Source organism: Drosophila biarmipes, unplaced genomic scaffold (genome assembly GCF_025231255.1).
Source record: "Drosophila biarmipes strain raj3 unplaced genomic scaffold, RU_DBia_V1.1 ptg000017l, whole genome shotgun sequence".
Classification (NCBI taxonomy): Eukaryota; Metazoa; Arthropoda; class Insecta; order Diptera; family Drosophilidae; genus Drosophila; species Drosophila biarmipes.
Window position 1 is genome coordinate 5,372,374 of NW_026114535.1, and position 13,787 is coordinate 5,386,160.

Consider the following 13,787-nt stretch of genomic DNA (forward strand, 5'->3'; position numbering starts at 1 on the left):
AAAAGCACATGGGTTGGTCATCTAACAAACTGCCGAGAGCCTTGGTCTCCAAACAAAAAAAATTTTGGACACACCGACCACTAAAATGTTCCTTCACTTATCCAAAGGCCAATTCAAGTGCTATCTTGCGAATTTTAAACATTTGGCGGCATATTTTTTTGTGAGTAGGGGCTTTTTTCTTGGACTTCTTGAAATTAGGTTAATATCTCTAAGCCATCTTGTTACCGTTTCCAAACTTACATCTGAGTCACATCATTTTTTAAGGATGCAGCAGTCGCAAAAGGCTCTGTTCTTGCCTGTCTTGTTAAGCGATCCACTGATTTTTTGTCCAATAATTTGGATCGACCATACGTTTCATTTGCTGGCTCACATCTAATAGCAATTCTGACTATTGTAGAAGAGCAATCAATACTATTGTGCACTAAGGCAAAAGTCTTTCCAGCAGAAATCAATTTTTTAATCAGATCTCTCCTCTCGGCAGTATATTGTTTTTTGCGCCCCTTGTAGCCAGGAGTGTCGAGAAAGAATCTAAGAATGCTCGGGACTATTAAATAACATATAAATGTATTGTTTAACAACACATACCTTCTTAAAAATGTAGTAAATTTAATTATTTTTGTAATTTTTTTTGTCACTACTATTATTTTTACTGGGTCATACACGCGGGTTTTTTCAAAAAAATGCTAGAATAATTAAAAAGTGTTATGAGAACCAAATTTAACTCCACAATTTTAAAGGGTAGATACTTAGACTTACTTAGGTGAAAAAATAAACTAGATTTGCCAAGAAATAAAGAAAATAGTAAGAAAAACTCTTAGTGCAAGCGGCACTACTATTATTTTGACCGCAACTGTATGCTTCTGACGGTGGGCCAGTAAATGTATTCAGTTAAACAGAGTTTTTGCCATAGAGAGCATAGAGAGCTCTGCCGCTCTCTTTGGAGACTTTGCCATTGATGCCACCCAGTCGAAAAACGAAAATTTCCCAAGTTCTTAAAATATGACAATTCGTTCATGCGGTGAGTTTCTTGGGATATTATATATCCGAACCGGTCTCACTCAATGTTTTGTTTTCGTATTTGATCCTCACCACTATTGCTGTTGCTTTGCACATGTGTGGTGTGTTGAAAAATCAAAGTTAGCAACTTGAATTGGCTCTCAGCAGAGGTTGGTCAGGGGTTCGGGCAGAGAAAATGGTTTCTCTAAATTGTTTTTTACTCCATATTTTCGCTTCAGCGTCCAACTACCGCTTCTGCGACATTTTCTCACATAAGAAATACACGTGTATAAAAAAAGACGACAAAAAGGCGCTACAGGCGACAGTTCGCTATAATACCGCTTACACAAACCGATTCAGTACTCCAGTTTTTGTTCGGTATTTGTGTCAGGAGTTTAGGTGATTTATGTACTTGGCGATTGGGGTTTTTTTTTTTAGAGAAAGTCATTTAAATCCAATGGTATCGTTCTAAATGTTGGTCGGAAGCCAGCAATTAATATAATTTTAAAATCAAATATTGCTTTGCTTCTTTTAAGAAAATTACGAACTTCTGCTTATTGCCTACTTAGACTTATCATCTTTTGCAACAAAACGAGCATTAAAAAAGTCTGCTAATTGCGCATCCATGTCCCAGTATTATTGTTTAAAATATGCATATGTCTAGGAACCGTATGCGAGAAATATGTTAAAAATGCTTTTAAGGACCAAAGACTTTTACCTTGTGAAATTTCTTGTGGCGTCACCAAAAACGTCTTTATTTCATATATTCACTACTCTTGCTTGGATAAAAATCTCATCCTTGAACAAGTTGCTATTATCATACAAATAATCCTTTGGCGCTGAAACCATTTCACAAGTTAGCGTTAAATTAGTTTTGCGTTTTGGTTAAGTTCTTTTCCGGAGCAACGCAATTTAAATTTCCTCTCCCATTGGATAGGGGTAGCTTATCACGATTCGCTTAAGATAATCTTTATGTGGGAGAAATCCGCTTTTCGCTGTTGCAAATTTAGTGGCTGTGTGAACAGGGTATAAGGCTGTAAAAACATCGATAGTGGCGCCGTCAACGTATTCTAATGCTTAAAAGGAGATTATCGATATTATCGCTCTAAGCAAAATTGTTCCATTAAAGATATTCTGTATAAATAAATTCACAAGCTTTTTAATAATAAACCTTTTCTATTAATATTAATCATTTAATTTTAAAATAAATTTTTTGTTTATGTTAACAAGTGATTCTTCCTTTTAGTGTCCGTGCAATCTGCAATGCACTTCCGATTCCCAAATTGCCAACATGGTCCCTGGTAAACCGAGTTCGACCGACATATACTCCAGCTAACCCTTAGAGGGCTGCTTTTTTCGCTGGTGGTTCTCATAAAAAGATACTAATACCCTGCAAGCATTTTCTATCTCGGAAGACACTTCTAAGTGACTTCTAGAAGATGAAAACTATCGTCCGCGATATCGCATTCGGATCGCGAAAGTCATTCCCGCCGGTGTCACTTCGGCGACTCTTGAAGTGTCTTCGGCGACACTTCTTGTAGTTACTTAGAAGTGACTTAACAGATGCTTGTAGAATATAACAGAATGGATTTTTCCCATTGGAACTCTTGAATAAAACATTCAATATTTTGCACTTTTTTCTATAAGGTCTTTGAGCGTTGTAGACACGGTCCTTGGCATGTCTGAAATGCTGCTTAATAATTTTATTTATGTCCATCTCCGTTCACATCAGAAATTTAAAAATAAGCATTTTTAAAATAAACAGACAAAATTTTTTTATATTTAAATTTAAAAAAATTTTAAGGAATTAACTTTCATAATCAGGTGAATGGTCATTTCACTGCAATCACGCCAGGTAATGTGTATGTATCTTAAAGTAATCGTACAGCTTCACGTAAATTCGGACTCTTCGTTGAGTTGGACATTTTAATATGTTAAACTATTAAAAAATTCCGAATATTAAAGCAAAACACCCATTTTATATAAAACTGGACTGACCACATGCAAATTGCGAAATAAGCTGACGCTCGGACGAAAAACAATAGCATATGTAAAAAGGGATAGGAAATTTTAGAAATAAAGGGTAATAAAAGGGTATCGTTTCCTTCTTTTTTCCCAGTAACTTTATTTGTATCATCTATATATCGTCCAGAGGTGTCTCAGTAGCGTGATTTTTGTGTTTTCAATCAATTTTTAAATTTGTAATACCTCTTCGGCACGAACACAGCAATTGCTTAAATTTCTTATTCTTTGGCCGTGGCTAACGGCGTCACGTCAAATTCACTGCCTACATCTGGTATTTTTTCTGGTATATTTTTAGTATGAGTACGGCGCTGAGAAGCAGACTTGACAAATAGCGTATGCTGCCTATTGGCATCTAGCTTATAACTGAGGTCAGCTCGCGCTTTTCGTCGATGTGAGTACTAGGCTTTAAAGGTAAAACATTCATTACGAAAACGTTATCAATGGTGAAAAGTAGCATTTGAAATAGAAGGCGCTTAAGCAAAAGGAATGTTTTGATTAGCTGCAGTTGTTTAAATCAGATGCTAGATTTAGTTTTACATTTTCTAAAAACCGACCTGTTTCCAACAGATGGGCTCTAGGGACAAACGAATAAGCTGCATGATACGCATGGTTAAAAAACATCGATAGTGCCGATATTACCATCGATGTTTTCACAGCTCTGCTAATTATTTAGTTTTACATTTTCTAAAAACCCAACTGTTTCCAACAGATGGGCTCTAGGGACATAAGAATAAGCTGCATGATACGCATGGATAAAAAACATCGATAGTGCCGATATTACCATCGAAGTTTTCACAGCTCTGCTAATGCAAAACATTGGTATACGCCTTCCATTTCATTTTATAAACATCTTTTGATTATAAGTGGAAGTTGTTCATAATTACATGATAAAATGGGTATGTAATTAAAAGTTGTGTTTTTCTTTTCTATTTCTTATTATATTTTATTCAACCTTGGAAAACGAGTTTCAACTTAGTTACAAATATGTTATATTATGGTTTTTATAAGATTCAAATAAAATGTAAAATTTATATTGATGATAGAAGATATGCTCCTTAATCAGCGGTCGGCAGAGCCCTTTAGGTGAGCATAGGGAATTGTTCTGACCACCCGCTGCTCGCTCACGTATAAAGTATGTATGTAAACCAGCGGTCGATCCTAGATTCCTATATATATAAATATGTATATTGTTGATATTTTTTGAATAATAATAATAATTGTATGAATAATTGTATGAGAAACGAGGGATGCCACAGGAAGCGCAGAACAGCGATTCAGCGTAAGATACTTGTGTGCATTAATATTAACTTTACACGGCCTAGCGCTTAAAGTGCTGCATTATCCCTTAAGCAGTCTTATTTACCATAGGACTATCAAATAATTAAAACGGAGTCACAGATATGGCGCACCGCTGAATAAATTTAGAATACTAAAAAACTTCATTATAGATTTCAGTGCAATTAAGAAGTTTTTTACAGCAACGTTTTAAAATAAAATTATTGATTTAAATGTCGTTAAAAACGATGCAACCGCAACTTTCTACATATTTGCGCAAAGCAATCCTTGACACGTAAAATCAATGTGGCCAAAATAGTTGTATAAGATTTACTTACATATTGGTTTTTTAATAATTTAATTATTTCCTATATAGGCAAACGATAAAACATGAAAGCAACAATGTAACATATATAACAAAAAGGAGCGTACTATTTTTACGCCCTGTTTTTCCTGGTCATGATGATTTTTAAATCATAATTAGTAATTAGTTCAGCAGAAATTCCCTCAGTGATCAGGTATCATTTTGTTCTGCTGAACGCAGGCATTGTTAGCCAATGTCAAGCCTTTCGAAGGACCCTGCAAAGTTTTTGGCAGCTTAAAAATATTTTAAAGGTTCATTTGCCAGATCCTATTGCCTGGAGAACACATCATGTCACATGAGATGGTGAATAGAACCGAGATCGGTTGCTATATTCAGATATCGTCTTTACATCTTTATATTGTTAGTTTCTTGGTTTATTATTGGAGGATTTTTCTAATAGCTAACAAGTATTTAGCTAACTAGTAAATCTGAGGGCATAATCTTGCATTTTTGATTTATGTCTTCCATGCGCCTCCCCTACTTTAGTATAGATGCTTTTTAAAGTATAACCACTTTTGCTTTAACTAAAGTTAAAAAAGATTTAGTGATACAGAAATACCTGAGTGCCTCGCATTCGTAAGATCAAGAACGAATTCCAATTTTGACACAAAACGATTCAGATGAACATTTTTTAAGGTAAATATGCGTGCCTGTTGCGTTTGAATTAAGGGCCATTCTAAGTGTTTTTCAATAGAATGCATCGAGGAAGATCACCAAACGGAATCAAATGTTGATTTAAATCGTATGATTTCTGTACACATCCCTATGGACGGCAGTCCACTTAGTAACGAAGGGCACCAGGAGGGTGTGCGAAAGCGACTACTATATATACACGAAGTATTTACAATCTACAGTAATCGCCCGATTGTTTTGAGTGAGTGTTTTCGAAAGGTATTGCAAAAACTAAAAGAATTTCATACCAATCAATTGTTTTGGGAGAAAAAGTGGTAAAAGTGTAACAGTTAAAATTAAATACCACCGCTTTAAAATTATGGTCTAATGTTTTTTATTTAGATTTTTTTGTATCCTTTATTTTGATTTCTCAAAAACGGCTCTAACGATTATAATTTAAATTTACGACATATTATTCATCAAAAATGGCATTTACCAATTCAGAACATCTACCACTGCATTAGAATTAGTTTGCGTATCCAAACTCTTTTTGAAGGCCCTGAAAATTTAAGGTGTTGTGAAACTTGGTAGTTTGGCGAGAAAACAGCTATAAATAGCTTAATTTTGAACTTGTAAATATAAAGGAATTTTGAAATAGTTTTTTCGCTTTCCTAACATGATTTGTCGAAATACTAGCGTTTAAGAATTATGACCAAACGTTTTTTTGTTCCGATATTTTTTTTTAAATTTTTCTTATTTCTCAAAATTTGCCCAAACGATTTCGGGCTAAGCCCTAAAGTGTATACCCATTTACATTTCCTCACGTTTTACATGCAACACATTGTTGTAAAGGTCCCGTTTAAAAATTTTGTTTCAACAAAAGTGGCTATATGTACTGGTTCAGAACCCATAATACTGCCTGAATGTTAAACTATTTTTTGCGTATCCATACGGTATAGGGTGTATGTTTTACATAAGAAACTTGAATACTATTTATTTTCTGAAAGTAGATGAATTTGGTGCTTGATTTTTAACACATCAATTTCTGATATCAAACAAAAACACATCTGAACGAGGTAAAAATCTAATCACAATCTGACTTACAGCAAACAAATGTTTTGATATTAACTTTTGTGACGAAAATGTATTATACGATCTACTAAATACATTTTTCTTAATTTTACATTCGGCACACTGCTGTTCAGTTGTCAGAAAATTAAATCCGATCGAACCACCATATATTTCGAAAAATCGGATGGCATTGGTAAGCCAAGAAACCTATCAGGAACGCATTAGTTAAAAAAATTATTTAACACTATATAGAATAGTTCAGTGGCACTTTTAATGTCTGTACAATTGTACAAGTCTGTCGATTATAATAATAAATCATATCGTTAAGTTTATTATAGTCACACTTACGATAACATATCATTTTAGTTGGAGAAACTAAAGGAGAGAGGATATCAGCGCAGGGGAGGCCATTGTGACCAGAATTAAGATCAATAAAATTTTTATCTCTGCCAGTAAATCCAGCACATTTAGCGTGCATCGTCGATTCGCAGAGCCAGCTGAAAATAAAAGGGTCTTTAGTTGAATACGCCAGAGTACAATTTTTCTTAGAACAGACAGGAGCCATTTTATTTAATGAAAATGAAATGAAATAGAATATGAACTAGAAAGGAAATTAACTTCGGCAAGCCGAAGTTTGTATACCCCTTCAATTATAATAAATAATCAACTTTAGTAACACCATGTACAATTTTTAAGAACTGTTGCTGACTTCAGTGATATTAAAAAAAAATTATTTCATTTTTTTTTTTGAAATTCTTAAAAATATAAGAATTTATATTCCCAATATTATAAGATAATATTTTAAAAAGCCCCAAAGCTATAATTTGTTTCATTTTATATTCCACCCATTTTCCGATCGTTCCTATGACAGCTATATGATATAGTCGTCCGGTTTTTATAAAATTTCATTAAAAATTCAGAACTAATAAAAAAATGTTATTTCCAAGCTTAGAAGGTTATTTGTCATATAGCACCAAAGCTATAATTTATTTCATATTATTTTCCCACACAGACGTTTCCGACCCCATAAAGTATATATATTCTTGATCAGCATCACTAGACGAGTCGGTCTAGCCGTGTCCGTCTGTCTGTCCGTTTCTACGCAAACTAGTCTCTCAGTTTTAAAGCTATCGGGCTGAAACTTTCCCTAAAGTCTTCTTTCTATTGCAGGTAGTATATAAGTCGGAACCAGCCGGATCGGACAACTATATCTTATAGCTACCATAGGAACTATCGTGGTAAAATAATATGAAAAAATTATATCTTTGATGTTTTTGTACATACAACCTTCTAAGCTTGAAAATAACATTTTTTAATTATTTCTGAATTTTGAATTAAATTGTATTAAAATCGGACTAAATCATATAGCAGTCATAGGAACGATCGGAAAATTGGTGCGAATAATATGAAACAAATTAAAGCTTTGGGCCTCTTTGACTTATTATCTTATAGTATTGGGAATATAATTTTTACCATTTTTAAGAATTTCAAAATCAATTTAATAAAAATCGGACTACGCTTTTATACAGATGTACGCTACGCTTTTATACTGAAGTCAGCAACAATCCTTAAAATTTCACATGGTGTTACTAAAGTTGATTAATTCTTATAACTGCAAGGGCTGGTTCCGACTTATATACTACCTGCAATAAAGTTTCAGCACTATAGCTTCAAAACTGAGGGACTAGTTTGCGTAGAAACGGACGGACAGACGGACAGAGGGACGGACAGACGGACATGGCTAGATCGACTCGTCTAGTGATGCTGTATAAAAATTAGAAATCGGTGTATAAAAAATCAGAAAAGAAAAATACGCGAAAGCCGCAGTACAAGCCCAGTATAATAGAATGCTTGCTGAGCTGAGTTTTCTCACGCCACTAAAAAGTAAGCATAGGAGAACTGTGCAAACAAACTGTGCTCTTGACAAGCAGAGAAAAGACAAAACAGAAACACGTGTCTCGTCCATTTCTCGTCACTTGAAGTTTTAATTTGAAAAAACTGTGTTATCTTTCTCCTGTTTTGTTAATTTTTTTGCTTTTGCCACCAACCTTTAATTATTACAGGTAAGTTAGTTTATTAATTAATCAATGAAGTAAAAAGTTAAATGTGTTTGCAAGCACATGTGTACAATGTGAACACAAGTAAATCGTTTTGTTAATTTGACCAATACAAACAATGTAATAGTAAAAAACTGTCCCAAACCATCAAATTGTTATTTGTACTCATTACGAAGAAGTTACTAATTCTAATAAGTAAAATTAGGAATTCATATACAAACTCATTATGTAACTATAAAAATGTATAAAATGGACACAACCCATTGATTGTATTTAAATAACTATGATTACAGTTAGGTTACTCACTATAACGTGTTAATTTATAAGCAAAATAAAAAAATAATCATATTTGTTTTTTATCCATTCTTTATAATATACAATTGATTTAGTTTTGTTTAGGCGCACAGGACTGCATTTATGAAAATTTAATTTGTTTCCTTATTGATCTACAAAAAATTATTATCACTTGGAAATTCAACGGCGAAATTCTCGACCGCAAACGCGTTTTGGACTGCTTATTTTGGTATTACTATGGATAACAAATTTAAGTATTATTAAATGTTACCTTTAACTACATTTCCCCAAAGGGAGTGTTAAAAAAATTTCGCTTCTAAAACAAATTACATTAATAAACACAAAAAAGAGCGACCTATGTAAAATAAGGGTATACAGAATGAAAATTTGATGAAGTTAGACATTTGCAGATATTAATTCATAACTTCTTCGTCTAATGACGATTAAAGAAATAATTGGTGTGTTCTTGTAGGCTTGTAGGCATTAAAAATGGCTCCCATTTTAAACGAGCCGTTAAGTCACTAGGCTCACATCCTATCCTTCCATTTCAACTATTCATGCCCCACTCTCCCCTATACTACTGTGGGCAAAAACCAGGAGTTGTTGGCCCATACCTCTGGTCTTTTTCGACGAATTGCTTCACGCAAGCGACGCATAACGCTCAAATAATATTCCTTATTAACAGTTTGGCCAGGTGAAAGAAATTCATAGTGCACCGTACTATGAAAATTGAATAAAACTGCCATCATAACCTTGATTTTTGAACAACTTTGACGTGCTTTTTTTGCCTTTAGCACGATATTCGCTTGATTGGTCTGTTGCTTCAGGGTCGTAAGCATAAAACAAAGTCTCATCGACCGAGAGATTTGACTTTTCGTAGGCCCAAATGGTCTTTCATAATGGTTTTCACAGATCCTTCTGATATTCTGACCATGTCAGTAAGGTCTATAACAGTCAACCGACAATTTTTGAGCACTAATTCCTTCACTTTATTGACGTGTTGGTCATCTGCTGACGTCGATGGTCGTCCGGAGCGCTTCAAGTGATCAACACGTTCACAAGCGTAAATATAGTACTGATACTGACATTGACATAAAATTACCCCAGTGCCATAAACAGTCCTGCCAACTCAAAAAAGGAAATATTTCATAATTTATTATATTATGTTGTTCATAAGCGAATTAGTTATTGAACAAAGCTAATAATATTAAATACCTTTTTGCTTGCAGAATAACAAAAAAGAAAGTGCGCAAAGAAAAGTAAACCGCAAACCACGACGGCTTCTGGAAACTGTACCGGTGGATAGCGATATATATCTAATCTACTTGTGTTCCTAGAATAAAAATAAAAAAAATTGGGATTGAAATCTTTTGTATATATTCTATGGGAAATGTACATAGTACAGTTGCATTCTATATAAAAAGATAATTTAAACTACTATTCTATGGTCTTTGGTACAAGCTAGAGGGTTGAAACTTCAGATTTAGACTCCTAATTTTTGAACACATCTTAGCCATAAAGCTTATATGCAGTAACTATTATTTTTGTTTAAAAAAAGTTTAATAAGTAAATTTTTACAAAATTGGTCCTTTTCAATAAGTACTGTATTGGTCAAGAAAAGAGTTGTATCATTCAAAAGGCATTTAAATGACTTCCATTGTGTGTCCAGTGTGTATATATAAAAAAGTCCAAGCCACTGTTCCGACCAAGAGCTGCTAGCAATGGTGTTAGGCACTGTAGACTTGGGCCTTCAAATTTCAAATTCGATTTTTTGAGTTGCATTTTGTTAGAGAAGTGAACTTCCACCGATAAATCAAACGCGAAGAGAAGAATGCTAGAAGGAGCAAGGCCGAGAGCACAACAGCAAAATAACTGTTGAGAGGGAAGTGTAGAGCTGTTATAGAAGGGTAGAGGCAAATAACGCAAACATTTTTTAATTCCCATCTTAATTTGTCAACTTTTTTTGTTCTGATCGAAAGAAAAATTAATATCATAAAATAGAACAGTTCGGAGAAGCCTAGTTCGTAGACCTTCCGTCTCTGAATCAAAAAGGACCGAGTTCGGAGCAATATTCAACAGTCCAGCCTTTTAGAAAAAGAAATTTCTTTCTCACAACCTTCACGTAGAAAAAACATTACTGACGATTACTGAAAAAAATGAATTAACAGAAAATGTAAAATGCTGGTAAACTGGCAAATAGTTCTCGGCCATAGACAAAAAGAAGGACTTTCGAGCCAAAGCAACATTTTGAGATCTTTAAATTAAATGGCTAAAAATACAATATTAGGGGAGTGGGATTCTAACTCTTTGCATTAGCCATTTCTTCATTTTGACCTGCAATTCATTCACATAGGAAAGAAAGATAAGGAAGATTATTTACCCAGTGTTGAAAAGCACTAGAAGGCAGTGAAAGGAGCGAAAGTTCGCACGCGTAATATTGAGGGGCAATAACTTTACAGCGCTCTATATCATTAAGTTTTATCATTATCATTACAACTATCTATGGCCAGGCCCGTGTGCCTAATGCTATTTCTTTCGAATTTTTTTTAGACGTATTCCCATTTTTAAGCTCTTAACATTTTAACTTAAATCTTTTAATTTTTTTGTTTTAAAGCTTAGAGAGAGAGAGAGAGCGAACATAAAACTGAAAGTTTTTAAAAACTTGTAAATCTGCTAATGCTTACACACCTTACAGGTCTGCCACGCTTTTATTAAACAGGTCGTGTTACAACTAGTTGGTAGCCTAATTTCGATAGTAAGCTTCTTGCTTAAATCTAATACAATTATATATATATATAATATATATAAAATATCTCATGATTACTTAAAAACATGAATAATCAATTTATTGTTTAACTTAAATATATATTTAAAGGTAGAAATGATGGTTCTACAGTACAAAAATTGGAAAAACATTTGACGTTGTTAAAGGAAGAATATTCAAAACAGCAACGCAGCTATGCTGAATTGCAGCGAAAGTATAACGAAATTACTGCTACATCAAAAAATGAAGAATTATCAGGAGGACTCAATAATTTGTTCTCTCGACTTTCAAAGACAGTTGCATTATTATTTGGTAGTCATACTTATGCTGACATTAATATCCGAACGCATTCAAAAGTATTTCCGGCACATAAGATCGTCCTTCATGCCCGCTCCGAAAAATGGGGAGATGGTGATTTGGGCAGCAAACAAGAACTGGACTGGAGTGATTTTAATGAAGATGCTGTTTTTGCACTTTTGCGTTGGATTTACACAGATCTAATTGACTTGCAGCATGACGGGCTAGCACTGGATCTTCTCCGCGCTGCACACCGATTTGGTTTGCCATCTCTTTTAGAAATGTGTGAAACGGCATTAGTTGCTTCGGTTGGAGTAAGGTCTTGTATAAAATTTTATTGTGTTGCCGATGAAGTAGGTGCACTAACACTGCTACAATATTGCTCCGAAATAATATCAACACACTGGGATGACCTTGCTAGACAAGACTTTGAATACATGTCCGGACCTTTGTTGTTTAAAATGCTTAAGAACAAAACAAAATATCCACTTCATTCTGCTGTAAGACTTTTAAGAGAAGACGTCGTGTACCTGTGCATTCAAGAAAATAGCGACGCAGTAAGTTAAATTTTATTTTTAATTAAGTAATACACTGGCCGTCAAAAATACCTCATCATGGCTTCTACCAGCATACCATCCGATAAATATGACAAAATACCAAAGAAGAGTATTTCTTTTTTTATACATTTAAAAATACGGTTCATGGCTAAAATTGAGTTTTAAGGAAAAGAAAAGTGTGCGAATAATGCTAATACACGTGAGAATACAACAATAATATTAATTCTTTTTTTGTTTTTGCTGAACGCTAAGTTTTTAAATATTGAGAGAACTACACTATTACCGTTTTAAGCTAATTTTGGGGGATATTTTTGCGTTACATAACAATTTGACCAGATTCAACATTGATGGTGTTTGTTCTTTTTATGATTTTCCCGCGTGTGGCTTTTATTACATTGATATTTTGGTTACAGTTTTTAATTTAAATTGTTCTTAAGTTTTGAATCCTAAAACGTGTTCAGCTGAAACAAAGTCTATCCAGTCTATCCATATTCATTTGAATGAATGAATAACAAAAATCCCATTTACACTTTTTCACAAATTTTAAAAATGTGAGCGACATTCATGTTTTAACGTAATGGCCCGTTAGAATGGGCGTGGTATTCTGAAGTAATCTCAGCGTTCACCCACCCCATCCCTGAACATAGTCAGCAAGTTGGTATACCAGAGTCAATTCTCGTGGATAGACAGTCGTGGTCTGCCGGCGACGCAGTTGATTGCGTAACGATTTTGTGCCAGGGGTAATTGTGGAACGTCACAATCAAATTTAACTCAATGCGCCAATCCTCAATCCTTTCTCAATCTTGTTGTTGATATTTTTTATATCGGGAACTGTAGGACTAAGACTCAAATAAATATGTTTTTGCGGATCAGTGTAGGAGATTGTTTTATCAGTTAACATTAACTTTATCGAAATTAGATTATTAAAATTGGTATGGAGAAGTATTGGAGTATTGGAGTGGGCGGTCAAACTTTTTTTTATTGGTATTGATGAGAGAAATACATTTCATCTTATAATTGTTTTAGTATAAAAAGTTGTTAAGTATAAAAACTGTAGGGCCTATATTTTTCAAAGACATTTCAGTTAACAATTTTGTTCTGGCATAAAAACTGTAAGGTCTACAAATTTTCGCGGGTTGTGGGCGTCAGAGTTGCCGTGGCACCAAAGAAACTTGCGATGTGCAAGAAGCTCAAGAATCTAAATGCCAAGTTTCAACTTTCTAGCTTTTATAGTTTCCAAGGTAGACATGGTTAGATCGACTCGGCTAGTGAGCCTGATCAGGTATATATATGGGGTCGGAAACGCTTTTTTGTACCTGATACATTTTTTCCGACAAATCTAGTAAACCCTTTTACTATACGAGTAAGGTGTATAAAAACTTTGTCACGGTCACTCTATTGCCTACAAATGTCCATGTATTGAAATAATGGATGGGTGGCGCATTGCGATGTTTCGGTGCTCTTTACTTGTATTT

General features: G+C 34.1%; 1 protein-coding gene across 3 annotated transcripts in view; it reads left to right on the forward strand.

Annotated features, from left to right (window-relative positions):
- Positions 1–3,692: 3,692 nt before the first annotated feature.
- Positions 3,693–13,787, forward strand: part of LOC108024891 (rabankyrin-5) — a 29,666-nt gene continuing 19,571 nt past the window's right edge. The window contains exons 1-2 of one of the 3 annotated variants that reach the window (XM_050890243.1): positions 3,693–3,917; positions 11,570–12,312. In XM_050890243.1, coding sequence (XP_050746200.1) covers positions 3,914–3,917; positions 11,570–12,312 — 747 coding nt within the window. In that variant the 5' untranslated portion in view covers positions 3,693–3,913. The remainder of the gene's footprint in view (positions 3,918–11,569; positions 12,313–13,787) is intronic. The other 2 variants (XM_017095030.3, XM_017095032.3) reach the window with 2 other exon arrangements.